This window comes from Passer domesticus, chromosome 6 (genome assembly GCF_036417665.1).
Source record: "Passer domesticus isolate bPasDom1 chromosome 6, bPasDom1.hap1, whole genome shotgun sequence".
Taxonomy (NCBI): domain Eukaryota; kingdom Metazoa; phylum Chordata; class Aves; order Passeriformes; family Passeridae; genus Passer; species Passer domesticus.
The window spans coordinates 48,431,669-48,449,345 of record NC_087479.1 but is presented as its reverse complement, the minus strand read 5'-3'; the positions used below and the strand labels follow the sequence as shown (position 1 = coordinate 48,449,345).

Below are 17,677 nucleotides of genomic sequence, written 5' to 3'. Positions count from 1 at the left end.
AACGCGCCTGTAGCAGCTGGCGGCATTTTAAGGTTAAAATTGTTACATAAACACCAAACTAAGTAAACAGCAGCTTGAGTATTCGCATGAAAAGAAATGCGCAACAGATGAGAAGCACCGCCATGAAAAACAATGTAAAACCTTAAATTCATATTGTTGGTTTTTTTTTTTTTTTTTTACAAAGTAAGTGAAGAAAACCAAACCCCAAAGTGCAGCTTTTTAAAAATACAGCAGCAAAGTTGGTTACCTGCAGCCATCACTAATTTTGCCCCATTATTTACCACTATAGAGAAAGACATATGGGTATTAAAAAAAAAAAAGGTCTGAATTATTGAAGGTTTTTTTCTTCTATGTTTAATCCAGATCTGAGATCAGCATACACTCAGAACTCTCTGTGTGTCTGGCTCTTTGTGAGATGGAACTGGAAGGCACAAAGGATCAGATCTTTTGCTCTGCCATAGATCCTACTTTTGCTCAGAACAAATTTCCAACAATATTTGGAAAATTCCCAACCAGCCGCCTCTCAAAGTGTAAACACAGAATGACATTCCTGAGCTGCACACAGCAGGAGTGGAGCCCAAGTCCCCTGTGCCTGCCATGTGATGCTGAGGTATAATCAATCAGGAGTAACACAGTCTTGTGCCAGTAGTAAATCAAGAGGTTAGAACCCAAAAATCCCCTTGATCTCAAAACCATCTGTTTTTTACCTACAAATCCACATCCTGCTTTTTCATCACATCCCTGGCCTCCAGGAAGGAGGGTACAGGTTCTGTTGCCTTCTCCTGAGGCTGATGTAAAGCTCCCAGCCAGCTTTGGTTTGACGTCTGAATGTGCACATACTCCTGTGCTGTTTAACTGCTGGATTTTATCTTTTATTTATCTTTATTTGAAGCCCAGCTCCTGCTCCTCCCGTTCAGGAAGAGCTCCTGTTCCAGTGCTGCCCGTGTGTAGTGAGAACTGCAGGTGCTTTAGTGCTCTGAATACCCTCACAAAATAAAAGCAAGCAGGTCATGATTGGAGTATTTCAGACATGATAAAGTGTGAACAGAAATCCATAGCCAGTAGTTCAGGTTTGAAGGATACTGTGAACACCATGTTCCCCTTAGTAAATAGCAAAATACCACGAGTCCATTGACATAAGAGCATCGACAGCCATGGAAGATGGAGCTGTGGAATTGCATCCCCAGTGCCTGTGGAGCTGCAGTGTGACTGTACCCTAAACAAGCCTCAGATACAGCATTTGAAAGCCGTGAGGAAAGGTTCAAGTGGGCTCTGCATGCTGGAGTTTCTGCAGAGCTGGGTAAGCCCCTCTCTTTTGCCTTGTAAAGAGGTGCAAAAAGCTAAGAATAACCCAGGAATCAGGCTATAACTGGCAGCCAAAACCCACAGGCAAGTGCCACCTGAATTTAGGTAAAACATTCTTGCGTGTTACCTGCCTCATTTTGGCTACCAAAAGTGCACTTTTCGAAGAAAATATTGCCATACAGTGTGGTATTAAATTATTTAAACCTAAACTGAGAAAGCACTTTTGGAAAGTAAAGGAACAAAGCTTCCTGCTTTCTACAGAAATCCCTATATACGAAGCAACCTCTTCTGCCTTGCAGATCTCCAGCTTCAGTGAGCAGGCACAGAGGCTTCCCTTGGGCTTCCTTACAGTTTCAGCTGCTGCTGCAGGTCATGAATTGAGCCTGCACTGCTCTGCAGTTTCTCCTGCACCAGTGGGTCTTCCTCCAGTCTGACCATTTCAATCACTCCACTGGCTCCAAGAACACACGGGAGACTTAAGAACACTTCACTGTTTATATTGCAGCACCCCTGAAACAAGACACAAAGAACACTGTCACATACACAGTTACTTATTTCTGCTGCAACTACACAGAAGTGTACAATTACACAAAATTGCTTGATTATTTTAATTAAGCAAGGATATTCCAACATATGGCATGTTTGGATAGGTCAAATTCTATTAATTTTAGATACTGTGCAGTGAGTTACTGTATAGAAATGGTAAAATATTACCATGAAGATAAAAATTTGTGAACCATGCCACAACTGGGGAATTTTTCCAAGATAGATAGATGTCTATAATGCAGACAAAGTTTCTACCACTAAACACCATTTCTTAGCTAGAACAAACAGGGACACTTCATAGTACAGTATCAGTTCTTCTAGGACTGAACAAAATAAATTACATAATGCAGCCTAAGAGTGTTGGAAAATTTCTCAAATATTGATCCCATATAGATTCTGCAAAAGAATTTATCAAACTTGTATCCCTATAATTCAAGTTTACATTGTAGATTGTGTTTATTTTTGTAATCTGGGACATTTTCCATTCTGTAGATACTTTAAGAGACTTGTGACTCCTCTGTATCTATATTTAGTTCAGGAATGACTAAAAACTTCACTTGAAACATAATGATTTAATTAGGTACGTGCTTGCACTCAATAAAATAAGCAGCCAGCTGAACTTCCCTGCACAGGAATAAGCAAATTGTCCTTCTGAAGGCTCTAAATTGAAGTGACAAATAAATGTTTCTACATGGGTTTTCTCATCATATGGAATGACCTAATGCCTTAGTGAAGCTTCTTAGAGAAACTTCAAACAAAATTCAGTCTACAATTTTAAATTAACTATTGCTTCATAATCTTTTCCTCTTAAGGAAAGTACTAAGTAGTAAAAAAGCAGCTGTTTCAAACTTAATCAAATAAAATTCTGGCAGAAAATGCATTTTGCACTTTCAGAAAAGATACAAAATTCTTTTGGCTCCTAAAAGAGCCTACATTTAATACTAAATACTCTGGAACTACAATTCACTTTTTATTTGCCAAACCCAGCCATTCTAGGGGTGCTGGGCAGCAACCTTAAATGTATTTTCTCTTTGGATTTGTATTGTTAGGAGAATAATCCAGTTTTACTATTGCTTTCAGGTTAAAACAGTATGTGATTTTTGCTCATTTTCGGACTAGAATTGAGAGCTGTTGTTGGACAAAAGTAATGGCAGCAGCACTACTTCAGAACACTGAGATGTCTGTGCTGCTAGAATTAATGGACATATCTGGTATAAATAATATAATTACAGTGCTAACCAAAAGGTATTAATAACACATTTACCTTTGCCAGAGTGGATACGGAATGAACCTTTCTTTTATCTTTCAGAATGCTGTCAGCCAAATCAGCAACTGAGAGCCCAACAGACCAAGATCTCTGACCTTTTCCCTTCAGGACTTCCATAGCTCTACACATAAACCAGGAAAAGGAGAAAAATGTGATATTGAGATTGTAATTATTTTTATTTTGGTTTTTATGTAAAACCAAAATACAGGTTTAAGTGTATCAGATAAAGTGTACTATAAAAATATGATTGTGTTGGAAAACAACACAATAGAATAAAGAATTGCTGAAAATAATTTCTTTACAATAATTTTTCTCTATACTTATAACAATTCTCTTTTCTGTCAAGAGGTGTACCTGATAATTAAGTCAGTTAAATTCATCCAAACTGGTGCTTGACTTGGAAGAAAATGCTTCCAACACAACCTCTGAGAAAAGTGGGCCAGAAGTCTTGTCCAGTATTTGTTTTAAATACACAATCAAACAGCTCTGATATTCTGCTGTATATTGTGGTCTCTTTACATTGCCACAGGCACAATGTCAGTAAAAACTTCAGAAAAACAGTGGCCATATACAGATCCATAAAAGTGAATGACAACTTGACCTACAACTTCCTATAAATTCAATGTATGAACATTTTAGAGGAAGCTTCCTCCACTTCAGAAAGAACTGAAGAACATGTAAACACCAAGTGCCTAAACATGAAGGAAAAAAAAATATAAAAAGGGTTATAATGGTGCTACCTGTTAGCCACCTTTTCCCTTGAGTTACGAGCAGCCATTGCTTCTGTTTGATTTGCAGCTACATTACAGCTGGTCCATGATGGTACTAAAGAGAAACAACCAAAAAAAAAGCATTTGAGGTTGTTGTTTGTTTTGTTTTTTTGTTATTTCCTGTGACAAATGGCAAATTCTTTTGCTGCTACTCCAGGTCTACAGATTTGGTACCCCACAACTGCATTACTTAAAGCCATTATTATGAGAATTTACCACTCTTCTTATTGCTTTTCTCATTATCTTCATTACTTTTCTCAATTATTCATTCATTATTCAGTTACTCAGGCACTGCCAGGACATTACATGCTCATGCTCATAAAAAAGCATTACTTTACCTTTGTCTTCCCCTTGTTCACCAATAACCCAGGCATCTTTTGCCAGCACCTCTGCTTTCAAAAGGTTGGTCAGAATGTACCGAAATCTCTCTGAATCGAGGTTGGCACCAACTCCAATTACTCTGCTTTTGGGAAATGAGCTCAGCTTCCATGACACAAATGTCATTACTTCAACTAAATGTCAAAGAAAAAATAATGTTGTCAATGAAGGACCACTCAAAATTCAACTCAGCTGCAACTTTTGAATCATCCTTATGAAAAACTCTGGACTTATTTACTTTAGAAAAGGCATAAGCATGTAAGAACACATTGGTAGTTTATTTCAACCTAAAACACAAAGTTGAGTGGGGAAGAAGTGAAAAAATAAGAACAATAATGGTAAGAGAGTAGGAAGAGCTGTCTTCAATGCATTACAGGACAGAGGCTTACACTTCTTTCCTTTTCCTAAGCAGTGATTTTGTTTTGTCTTAGTTAGTACCACTTAGTACCACCGGCCTGGAAATTTAAACCTTCCACCAAAATCTAGCTGCAATATTTACTATTAATGCTATACTTTGTATCTGAGTAGCCTGTGTGATTATATGGCACATAACCCACATGGATCTATCCTTCCTGCAAGGAGAAATGTGCACATAAAACTCACAACTGACAAGACAACAGCCAATGGATGCTAATGATGTAGACACAGGTTGAAACTATGCACAGAAACATACAGAAATACATACCTGTTAACCAAAACAAAGTACATTATTTTCTTTTATCTTGTAATAGTAAAGAAAAAACAGTGTCCTGCTCAAAGCTGAAAAGGAAAACATCTTTCAGAGTAGCAAGAATTTGTGACTGACCAGGTGTATTCAGCAGTAACATATTTTTAAAACAGGCCAGAGAAGAAGCCAGGTGAGGGACAGAAGCTTATGCAAGGTACCAGCATACCTGGATGAGAAGCAACAAGGAGAACAGCATTCTGACTGTAGTGGGACACTGCTGGAATAATTCCTCTGAACAAATCCACATTGCTTTGTATGACATCAAGGTAAGTCTGAGCATTACCCAGAGAATTAACTGTAAGCACCACAACTTTGGAATCAGCTGAAGCAGAAAAATCTGAAAATAGAAAGAAATTAAATTTTGAAATTTATGTCATTCTACTGAGTTTTGGATGCAAAACCAAGAGCTGTTCTAAAGGCTGAACTACAGCATCCAGCTTAATTAGGGATTCTTTGCCTCCTGTCTCCCTCCTGTCCCCCAGTGTGCAATTTAGGGCACTTCCACAGCACCTATAAAACACAGCTCTCCCACAGAGCTACTTTCCTGTTTTATAGGTGTCAAACAAAAAAGGTAGACTACAATTTGTCCAAGGTTACAGAGCAGAGACCAGAAGACATCTAGACAGCTTTGACAGATAAACTTTTCCAAGTTTTCTTGTCAAGAAAGAAAAAAAAATCAGTGAAAAGGCTCCTTAACTTTTATTCCGACTGTTAAAGAAGGGGAAAGATTTACTCCTTTATCTGAGGCTTCTTCTATAATTTTTGATCTTATACCTTAATACAAGAGCATGTAGACAACTATGAAAAGCACTCCAAAAGTCTCTTTATTAACTCAAATAAAAGACAAATTATACTTATTAGCCCAAAGAAACACACAATCACACTTGCTGCAGGAATTTTTAAGTCAAAGCTGCCTTGAGCAGGTATCTCTGAATATCTGAGTGCCACACAGGTGATCAGCCTGGACAGAGAAAGAGGATGATTTGTCTGTTGCACCACTTTTGGAACCAGCTGAAGCCAAAGCAGAGGTCTAATGCACTGACAAATTAAAACCATACTAAGCAGGATATAATTAATACTAGCTTGCCCCAAAATTAGATATAAACATACTAAAATAGCAGGTGACAGTGTACCAGCATTTTGTAGTGTTGTAACACTACCAAGCTTCTTGTACCACAGCTAAATGCAAACATACAGCAGGCAACCAGAGAGGCACAAACAGATCTGTGGTGCAGTTGCACAACCAGGGTTCAGGCAAAAAGGTGTGCTAGCAGTAAAACCTGCAAGATAAGATCAAAGAATGTACAGCAGGCAATGCCAGGTGCAGAATAAGCCACAAAGATGCTTGGTGGAACCAGAACTGGTCCCTGTCCCCAAAGTAAGATAAATGAAAAGAGAAGCATAAGAAAACCCCTCATTTAATCTTGCAAAGGGTGCAAGGAACATGGGAACATGACACATAAGCAAGGAAGAATGTTACTCAATTCAACTCCAGCTTTCCCTGTGGAAAAACTTCTCATGGCCTCAACCTCTGCAACCATCAAAGGCTATAACTAATCACTAATTAAAGAGACATGGCACTGACTCTGTTGATTTGTATGCTCACAGCTGACTGAGGACAAGGTTATTAAGAACTCATTGTTTGAGTATGCAGTGATAGAGATCAAGGACTCACTATGGGCCATGTGCATGTTTAATGAACATCCAGCTAGAAAAGCAGCACTTGGAAACACACCTTTATTTGTCAGCCTTTTGAACACTGCTTTCACAGCCTTCACTAATTCCTATGCAAATATTTTCCCCCTTCCCTCCCTCCCTCTGCCCACGACAAAAAGTTCTAGTTTGGCTTCTCTGTATTTCTGCATGAGTCCAATTTCAGCATTAGACTCTTACCTGCAAGTATAGACTTTTGAAAAAAGACAGCCTATGTGCCACTGTATCTCCCCAGGTGTCCTGCTCTTGTTAAAATGAGCACAAGCACACACAGTGTAGTACCCACTCCTGTTCCAGAAAAAACATCTCATACCTTTGCTGATCTCCACATTTGGCACAGCAAAAATCTCCAAATCCATGGTCCCTCCTTTTGCTGCACCTTCAGAAAGGTCCAAAAGAACCACCTTGTCTGCAATATCCTGTATGAATAAAAATAATACAGATCAATAATAAACCAAAACAAAACTTGTCCATGTGGGAGTGAGGAATAAAACCCAAAATTCCTCCCATTTCATTGTTTGCTGTACTGTGTACAAATCAAACAAAATTATTGGTCAAAATTACAGCCAAATTACAAGGAAAAGGACTTAGTTTTGTGAGGTTTTTGTTTGTTTTGAAATGTGTTTTTTCCAGTTAGACTTCCTAAAATATCTCTAGGAAGTCAAAAATTACTGTTACTGTTGCTAAAAACTACTGTTAAAAAATACTGTTGTATCTAACATACAGCTGAGATGAAGTACAGCCCATCTACAGTCCATCCTTTTCCAGGGAACTAGGAGATCCCAGCTGTAAGAGGCTACTGCTGAGACAAGAATCCTTCAGGGATTTTCAAAGTAAGTGAATTCAATACTCAACCCTTTGAATTAAAAATGCTGACTGAGAAACCAAGACAGCAAACTAACACCTCTGCATGTCCCTGAGTTAACTGAAGAGACAAATGACCTATGCAGTGACAGTTGTTAAAACTGAGGAGATATTCCTTAGTGTCAGATATTAAGAACTAGATTGGAATCCTCTTTCTTAATCAGGCCTCTTGCTATTTTTAATCATTATGTACCTTTGCTGCAACTGCTAGTACACATGCAATGCCAAGATCTCCAGCTCCAACAACAGTAATTTTGTTAAAACATCCTTCATTTCTGCTTCCAGTTTTACTCCTCGATTTCATGTCAGTCTCTCCTGCAATTAAAAGAAAACTATAAACTTGGGTGCTGGTCCACATTGTACCAATACAAGTATTGCTGCTTCCTAAAGGATCATGGTTGTGCCAGAGTTCAATCAAGTTACATGGACTTTTTCAAAATAGCAGTCAAGACTGACCACAGAAAATCCATCACAACTTGCAAGGTGTAAAACAAATATTCCTCTCTAGACACGAATGGTTTTTTTCACTAAGTAGAAATACACAAGTGTGACAACAGCAAGAAGTTAAACACTAATACCACAAAACCAGCACTCCCTTTGCTGCTGTTACAGGTGTGCATACAGACCATGGTCATAAAATTTGTAAAATATAAACCGTGTAGGTTTCTTTGTGACATCAAGTAATGACAATAAATGAATATATTTTATAAAAACATTAGAAATGAGTCCATGAAAACATCCCCACCTTCAGTAATCTTTGCAATATAGGAGAGAAGTTCTGATTGCCTGGCTGCATCAGAAGATGACAGTGAGTACAAAGGGAGTTCTTCCTCAAACTTTACAATCATTTCCTTGATTAATCCAATGACAGTTGATTTAGGCTGAAATACAGCAGACAAACAGAAGACAAACCAGCTGAACAGCTATTTCATGTAGTGCTATCAGCTATGAACTGCCAGAGCCATACAAAATTTAATCAAATTGTATAAGTACTGACACTCTTAACATTTACACAAACACCTAAGGGTAAGAAAACCATCACTTTGAGAAGATACTTTCCAAACAGGAGCATGAGGAATTTAACAAAAGGAATTTGAAAATCGAAATTACCAGTGCTAGGAGTTTTTGAAGGCATCCACTGAATATATGGAAGCCTTTGATATGGCCACATCCAGTATTATAAAAGGGACAAATCCTAGCTAAAGAAAAGTTATTTCAGTCTTCTTAGATGAGCTCAACTGTCCAGAGTTCTGGCATTTCAGTCCTCCTCCAGGTAAAACACACTGTGAAGTCAGCAGAAGTTCCCTTAGGAATTTCTGTATTAACAATGTAAAACACAGCCCATTCATTTACAAAAGCTGGCATTCAATGAATAACTTTTACTGGCCTGGCAGTCATGTTTAAGTGAGTAGTTTAATACAGTGCATAAAATCATTTAGCAACAGCACTGACTTCTGAATCTCTGTGCTGTTTCAGAGTTCTGCCAAAAGAGACATACCCAAAAGGCAGAAACTTGCACTGAACTTTCCTGAGGGATACTCAGCTGGTCTCACTATTCACAGCAATAAAGCATCAGGAGGCTTACATTGCTTTGTAAAGAATCAGTCCCCTTTTTCATTAGAATTAATTCCAAGTGTCTTTGCAAACCTCAAACTGCCTGAAAGCTCCAGATGATACCCTGCAGTATTCCCAAGAGCTCCCTCCCCTGTCAGCCACCCCACCTCTTACATGGCTCCAGTTCTGCAGGTAGGGCAAATAAATCCTGCCCCGTGCATCCACGTGTTTCCCCACTGCAATGCCCATGTTTGCAGTCGGCTTCAGGAAGCAAATGGGGGGAGCAAAGGGATGAGAATCCAGGATCCACAGACGAACAGGTATGTTATAGGAATTACCTGCTAAAATGAGAGCCATTATTAACTTCTGCACTGACAAGAGGCACTCAAAACCAGTCGTGTGTGATGTAATTCACACGTGGTGGTAACAAAGGAAAAAAGCCTGACAGAGCACTTCCAGATTCACACTGGAAAATATTTCTATTACTTAGGCTAATTAATAAAACCAGACCAACCTGAAATGCTACTTATTGTGCCTTTCTTAATATAAAGGTCTGTTGCTCATTTTGCTTCCCAGGGTCCTCTCTCAGCCATCGTGTCCCCTTTTCCCAGGAAAGAAAGGTTTCATGCACATATTTCATACCTATTTTATGACTTAACACCTAGTGCAAAAAAGCATCTATAAAGAGCTTTGCAGCAGACTTCAAATGCTTTAAGTTGAAAACAAAAAACTGCCTACAAGTTATTTTTGGACGCTGACTATACAAGTGTAGGTCTTAGAGAGTTCACACAAGCTCCATTAGCATCAAAGAGCTTTCAACATGGTCTCAAACAACAGTAGCTTTTAAATAGTTAATTTACTTATTTAATTAATAGCACCTTATTTCAGCATCTGTGCACTTGTTTGTGCAGTAGAAGTGACTTCTGCCAATTCAAACAAAGTATTTTCAGTCCCCTTTGGAGACACTGCACAGTGAACTCTTAAGAATCAGCACCCAACACATTCTACATTTAGATTGATAACTATTATGGTCAATTACATTTGATTTATCTTACCATATTTCACTGGAACAGTGCCACTAAAATTCAGGAGGTCCTTCTGGGATCCATCCTTGAAGGCTGAAATTAAAAATACAGTTAAGAAGAAATAACTCCTTTCTAATCTAGCATAGCAATCCCATCCACAACTACAAATATACAACATTTTCTTTAGAAATCAAATACACTGCTTCTGAAAGAACTAAGGCTAGAATATTACTAAGGCCACTCCCTACCTTTTAAAATATTTCCTCAATGAAATTTTAACAAAAATTGCATTGGTACAACCAAGCATATCATTAGACTGAAAACCCTTTGTCCTGGGTAATTCTGATGTTGTGGGAATTTCCAGTCAGGCTGATGGATTCTGGAAGGCACACTCTGTAACCTAAAGCCATCAAAATACTTTCAATACAATAATGAAATATGGGAGAAATGGTGTTACATATAAATAATTTAAAGTATCAATCTTCTATAATTACTGACAAGTTGAAGTAAGATGAAGTAAATGAGTTGCTAAGGTTTTTATATGTGTGCATGCTTGGAAGGGCATTCAGGAACAGCAACGTGGCATGAAAAATTTTACTGCAAGTCAACATAAAGACAGGAACATAACAGAAATATATTCACATTCTATTACACACAGTCTGCATTTGTGGCAAGTAAGAATCCCCACAAATAGTTCAAAGTGTATCACTTCTTACTGTATGTGTTCATGGAGAACATGAAGTTGGGGTAGGTCTTGCTAACATCCTTCAGCTCTTCTATGGTCAGGTCTCTGAACTTGTACTGCAAAGAGGGAGACAAAGAGAAGGAAAAAAAGTTTCACTTCAAAGGCTTCTGTAGAGAGATAGGGAAAAGGACACTATAGAAGGCAGAAACACAAGAAGGGGAAAGTAATAATTACTTTAATTATTATAAATAGTTCTGATGTGAAATAAATTATCAAAAAGAATTGATTACAGAAGCTTTGAAGCTATTGCAGGTCTGCTGTTGAAATTCCAATCATCACCCCTTATATACCATTTCTTTCCCCGTGAGCAGAAGTTTACTAAAACTTAGTCTCCTCTGCACACATTAAAAAGAATATCAAAATTTGAACCTCTTAGGAAAGTAAGGTTATTTTCTTACTGACACAGTTAAACGCAGGTCCACCTGCACACATTTTGGAAGAGTTTACTAACATGTCACTTTCCACAAACATGTCAAATGTGTAAGCAATTAGCCTCTAGGAATTTTTTTCATTTTTAAGCTGTTCTTGAGAGCTGAAAAAATTAATTGCTGCTGCTTCATTGAGATTGTGCCCAGCCAGTCCAATACCTGAACTTCCAAGAGATTTGCAACCTCCCACATCCCAAAGTTACAAAGAATATTTTCCATTTCCTAGATTAGAGTCTCTGCTTCTCCTTTAGGAAACCTGGTGCTGTGTTTTTGGAAACCTTGCCTAAGCAAACAAAACTGCTGCCTGACAGTGCTTAGAGAGCTGCTCACTGCCCTGGAATAACTGCCACAAACCAGGAGCTAAAATCGAATTTCTCTTCCGTCTGCTGCCCCAGCACCAATGTGACAGCAATGGGCATGGCACAGTTATTTTCTACTGTCTATAGGAAAACAGAGCTGCTGACAAAAAACACCTTTCAGTTAGCTTCTCCCCATCACTGGAGTCTGCAAAGTCATGCAGAAAAAAAATAAAAAGAATCCAACGTTCCCTAATTATGAATGTCTAACAACCTAGGGCATTTTTCAGAGGCGTTGATACACCTGGTTGTGAAACCAAAGTCATCTTTCCCCAGCTGGCCTCCTTCTACTCATAATACAAAACGAGGCATTCCTATCAAGCAGTTTGTCCTCTTCTAAAGATCACAGGATTTACGGGGTGACCCAGACACAGACCTTCCTCATTTCTCACCCAAAATTATCTGGCATGCCCGAAGCCTAGATACGCTCCCCCGTTTCCCACGAGGGAATTTAAATTAATCAGAGCGACGCTACAACAACGCGCCTGTGCTCCTAAGGCGGGGAGGCGCTAACGCGGGCAATGACACCAAAAAACCCAAAAACACACCAAAAACCCCCCCAAAACAAACAAACAAACAAAAAAAACCCACAAAAAAACCAAACCCCACCAAACAAAAAACAAAACAACCCCTCAAAACAAACAAAAGTTATGGATTTCCGATGAGTGAAGAGTAAGGTTGCAGTCGTGAGGCACGGCGTGAACCAGACTGATGTAAACTGATGCGTGGCGCAACTTAAAGCTGGGCTGTGTTAGGACAGCGCAGACACCGGGATGCGACGGGACGGCACAGGACGGCACGGCCGGGGAGTCCCTCGGCAGGCACCCCCAGCACGGCGCTGCCATCCCGGCCCGTCCCGGCCGGGCCCGGCGCTCCCCTCAGCGCCCGCTCCCCGCGGCCCCGCGAGCGCGCGCACCTTGCCCAGCTGCCGGCGCAGCGCCTCCTCGGCCAGCGCCATGGCGGCGCGCGCCGCTTCCCGGCGGGCCCCGCGCCCGGCAGCGCCGCCCCTCCCCTCAGGGAGGCGGGCTGGGCTCGGCCGGGAGCGCGTGGGGAGGCTCGGGGCTTGGCGCTACCCTTCTGAAGCGTCTGGGAGCGGGCGGCTCCTGAGCGCTTGGTGACCGTCTGGGCTAGGTGCTATTTCCAGCCGCCATGGTGTTGCGAAATGTGGAATGTGTCGAGATTGTCTTAAGCCAGGATCTTCTTTGATGTAAGATCATTGTATACTTCCAAGCCTAGTTAGATGAAGAGGCAGCAGCCAGCGTCCAGTCGAGGACATTCGTTGCAAACAAGCTTTAAGTTTACAGTAAATCAAGGTGTTGTTCATAGACTCACAAACTGTGGTGAGTTGGAAGAGACGCCCCAGGATCATGGATTCCAGCTCCTGGCCCTGCTCAGGACAGCCCAGGAGTCACACCCTGTGCCTGAGAGCATTGTCCGAATGCTTCTGGAACTCTGTCAGGCTGGTGCTGTGACCACTGCCCTGCAGAGCTGTTCCAGTGCCCAACCACCCTCAGGGTGAAGAACCTTTCCTGATACCCAACCTGAACCTCCCCTGACCACGGCATGCCATGTCCCCCACGCCTGTCACTGGTCACCACAGAACGACATCAGTGTCTGCCCCCTGCTTCCCCTCAGGAGGAAGCTGTAGGCTGCAATGACATCTCCTCTCCACAAGCCAAGTGACCTCACCCACTTCTACAGCTTCCCCTCCAGGCTCTCCAACAGCCTTGTGACCACACACGGATTTTTAGGGATGTGGGGATTTCTTCCCTTTGTGTTGACAGTATCAAAACTGATTTGCAACTTTATGGAATTACATGTACGTAAATACAAACCTGACATGAATTTATTTCACTACATTAGTCTATTATTTTTTAAGCCGCCCTACAACATAGCAGAGAGACTGGAAAACTGGCTTTTGTAAAGTGGGCTGTGCAAGTCTGATGGCCAATTCAGTGGAAAACACAGTAAGTCCAGCAAGGTTAATGATGACAAATGCCAGTTCTATCCCCTTAACTGACCAGAAAACTGACAGAACAGGACAGACCAAGCATGATAGTAGCATGTTTTTACAAGGAGCAAGATCTTGAGCAAGCTCATACAATTTTTTTGCTCCCTCACTTGAGGCCACTGATACAAGGCCAGAAGCAGACAGTAACTAAGAGCACAGTTGTTGATACAGCCATAGCAGAAAATAATTAGGTTTAGAACAACCTCCATTAAGCTTCTCCATCATACATAATGCTTAATGCTGCTGATTCTGCTTCTGTGCTGAAGTTGTGCGTGATGTAATGAAGAATGTTACAGCTTCAATGTTCAGTTTGGAAAGTAGTACAAGATCAGTCCTTCAGGAACTGGCATTGCAGATTCCAGCAAGTGCTACACATCATTTGCCCAGCAAGCATAGTACATCTTCAGTTAAACTGCTACAGAATGACCAGCATGAACATTTATCTAAACCTTTTAAGTGATAGTTTGAAAATAATTTTGTTTTACAAAGGTCCTAGCATAGACTAATGTTTGAGAATAAAACATTCCTTTTAAATCTTAAATCTCAAGTATCTAATTTTTTCTTATTATTTCACAGTAAAAACAACTGGGAAATAATAATAGTCTGATAGATATTTACAGTTATTAGAAAGTTTGATGTTTGGAAACATTTTAAAAATCTGTGTTCATACATAACCAAAACAATCCTAGCAACCAGGACAGTGACCACATCCCCATGGCAGTGACACACTGCTGCTGGTAGTAGTGTTTCTATTTAAGACTTACAAGTCACCCTTGACTAAGCTTGCACCCAAACTACAGATGCAAATTTCTTGGTACTCACTGTTCCAGCTCATTTCAATTCCAAGCTGGGTCTGTGCCCTCTGACTCAAAATCTTCTCTAAACATAATTTGCAATGAATAACTCTGTATTACATCAACAGAGTATTGCCAACTAATCTCTAGGTAATTAAACATCCTGCTAGCAGGCTAACACGCAGCCTTGCTACTCCATGTATCCTCTAGTAGTTCCTCTGCCCCCATCACTGGGAACACTCTTAAGTGAAGCCATAGAATTTTGCACGTATTCTCACCAAACAAGCTGTAGAAATTCTCTCAAACTGGGATTTATCAAGCAATACATCCAGCTCTTTTATTATTACAACTCCTCATTGCATAAAAGGTTACACTATGTATTAAAAACCAGCATTTTGCCAGCAGTACAGATCTTCCTGACTGAGATGTTTTACTTAAGATTTGGTAGAAAAGATGGTTAATGAAACAGAAAATAGACTGCAATTTCTCAAGTGCTAAGGGAGAGGGCAAAGCAAAATGACAGTCTTGGGGTGACATGGATCTTGTCTTGCAGCATAAAACTTTGGAATTTTATTCAGCTCTACACAAGAGGAAAATGACATTTCTACAGCCTCAAACTTTCATTCTTGAAGTACTAGTCTTATTATTCTGCTTGCCTGTGAACATCCTGTATCTGTACAGTTGCTAGCTTAGAGAAAAGCCAGGGGAAATTATTCTCAACAACAGGAAACTACTATCCAGGAAGCATTTTAAAGGATTTTCTCCAGTGGAGAAAATCATACAATGCTATGAGTTGTCTAAATTAACTTCAGAGTAATGGAATGGGAATTACAAGTTCAACTCGTAAATATTACATGCTAAGGGAAAAATTTGCACTTCTAAAATAGACTCAAGTGATCATCCCAGATACCAGAGACTGGGGAATAATTGCAGACCAACCACAGCACAACTGGCAGGAACAAGCTTCCCAATGAAACTCAAGCCACCTCCAGCCCTGGGAATATCATGACTAAGAGCATTATTTATCTCAATGCTCCCCTTTGTTCTGAACAACCAGCAAGTCACCCATGTGTGTGATCTACACTGGGACCATTTTGTATGTCATAACAATCACTTCCAAAGCACCAACCAACCAAGGCTGGATTTCAGCCAGCAGCTATGAGGTACATCAGCCCTCATTGCCAACTGTAAAAATAGTGAAGAGACTTTCCACAAAAGTGTTATATTGTGCTGCCAGCTTCAGCATCTCACACTGCTTGTAAACAGGGCTCCCCATAGCCCTGGGCCATGTCATGCACCATGCACTGCCATGGCCACATTCCCTGTGTACACAGCTGGCAAACAGAAGCCAGGCTAATAAGGGGGTTGCTGGCTCCCTCCTTTTGGCTGGGGAAGAGGGTGGTAACAGCAGCACATCCCTCTGCCTGAACTCCCAGCATTCACCAGGACCAGGTGGGACCAGGTGCCTGTCTACATATCATAAACAGTCACATTTGACACTACTGTGGAGGTTTCAGAAACCCTTCCTGCACATTCTGTACAGATCAAGAACCAGATAAAGTGCCTCTCCTGAGAATTATTGCCTTATTGTGATAGGGAGCTGAGGACAGACCCACAACAAACATCATGCACCCTTAGTTGCATCATTCAAGGAAGCTACTTACCTCTCCTGAAGAAATCCACAAGAGAGGTTTCATACATGGAGAAGTGCATGTAAGGCACTCAAACTGCCTTTTGTACTCAATGTGTTCACAGGTATGTGTTCAGTTATTCCCATGCACTGCAAAACCTGGAACTCTACACTCAAATGTTTTTCAAATCAGAATCAAGTCAACTCCTTCAACCAAAAAAACCTACTGAAGCTCTTGATTCTTTAAATTGTTGATTGCCATCAACTTTCAGACAGAGTATGAGAGATGGCACCAGTTCAGAATGCTTGCCTATTCTTAAGCAAGGAATGTTGAGAAAGTTACATCCAGGATACAAAGAAATCATGAATTTGCCAGTGGAGGGACAAGGATGTAGGCAAAACCCAAGACTTCCATGAAGAACCAAAGAGAGGAGGCCTCAAAGCAAATTAGGCACCAGGTGGTATGGAAAACTAGAACTAACAATTGTGGACAGAGAAGTCAGAACTAAATTCATGGTATATATGATTACTTCAGGAATTACCTCTGTCCTTAATTTCATTCCACAGAGTATGGTAAGCATAGTATGCCCAGGCTTTTTAGATTACCAGGCTCATAGAAAAATAAATGTTTCCATATGCAGTTCCAGGGGTAAGAAGAGGCTATCTATGAGATAAACAAATTGCAGTTCTGTCTTGTGGAACTGACATCTTATTCCAAATAAACTACAACTAAAAGCTGCCCTCAGACAAGGGAAACCTGTAATTACTTGTTTTTCCCCAATCTGAATAAAACAATTTTGCTTCCAGAAGTAGCTGTATTGGATGGGTTGAGATAATGACTCAATGTAGAAGCACCCTCCATGTGAACAGAACACCTCTGCCTTGAAACAATGGCAGAGATTGACTGATCACAGCTATTAAGATACATTTAAAATCTCAAGGGAATTCCATACAAGGTAGGTACAAAGAAGAGACGATTTCATGCCTTCAAAACAAGGTAGTCATAGGACACATTAAATGCAGATTTGCAATATTTTAAAGACTGTTTTTTTTAAGCACAAGTCTGCAAGCATTGCTTTTCCTCATAAAGGCAGGTGGGCTCACTGATGTGTATCCATTCATCCATTTGGCAGTGGGTCACAGCATCAGCTCATCAGAGCTGTCATTTACTTCCACCATCAAAGCACAAAACCCTTCCAGAGGAGACAGCCATCAAGGGAGTTCAGACTCCTTACACAGGAATATGGAAACCCAGAAGGATGCTGCTTGTGAGCACTTCAAATGCAAAAGATTAAAGGCAATGGGCACACTCGGGTATATTATAATTGTAAATACATGTTCCTCCAAGTACATACCATGTACAGCCTAAACTGCAGGAGACACCAGGAACTTCCAGATCTTTTCTGAAGGGTTAAGGGACTCCATTACATTTTTCATACCCTCTTGCTGGCTGCATGAGAACCATTCTCCAAGAACATTCAGACTGACACCGCTATATGTGAGAGCTCAGAGGAAACAGCAGAAAGTAATCCTGATAAATCTTTTATAAAAGTAAACCAATGAG

The 17,677-nt window shown here is 40.4% G+C and overlaps 1 protein-coding gene across 6 annotated transcripts; it reads right to left on the bottom strand.

Annotated features, from left to right (window-relative positions):
- Positions 1-153: 153 nt before the first annotated feature.
- Positions 154-12,694, bottom strand: UEVLD (UEV and lactate/malate dehyrogenase domains). 6 transcript variants are annotated; one of them, XM_064425324.1, is made up of 12 exons: positions 12,595-12,692; positions 10,866-10,950; positions 10,180-10,242; positions 9,299-9,465; positions 8,316-8,451; positions 7,764-7,885; positions 7,020-7,125; positions 5,160-5,330; positions 4,227-4,400; positions 3,859-3,943; positions 3,116-3,239; positions 154-1,815 (listed from the first exon to the last, which is right to left on the bottom strand). In XM_064425324.1, exons 1-12 carry the CDS (start codon positions 12,634-12,636, stop codon positions 1,651-1,653), a joined length of 1,440 nt encoding a protein of 479 aa, XP_064281394.1. In that variant the 5' UTR covers positions 12,637-12,692; the 3' UTR covers positions 154-1,650. The 6 variants fall into 6 exon arrangements, with proteins under 6 accessions (XP_064281394.1, XP_064281395.1, XP_064281396.1 ...); XM_064425325.1 differs by having other exon boundaries at positions 9,299-9,462; XM_064425326.1 differs by lacking the exon at positions 12,595-12,692 and adding an exon at positions 12,288-12,508.
- Between the last annotated feature and the right edge of the window lie 4,983 nt (positions 12,695-17,677).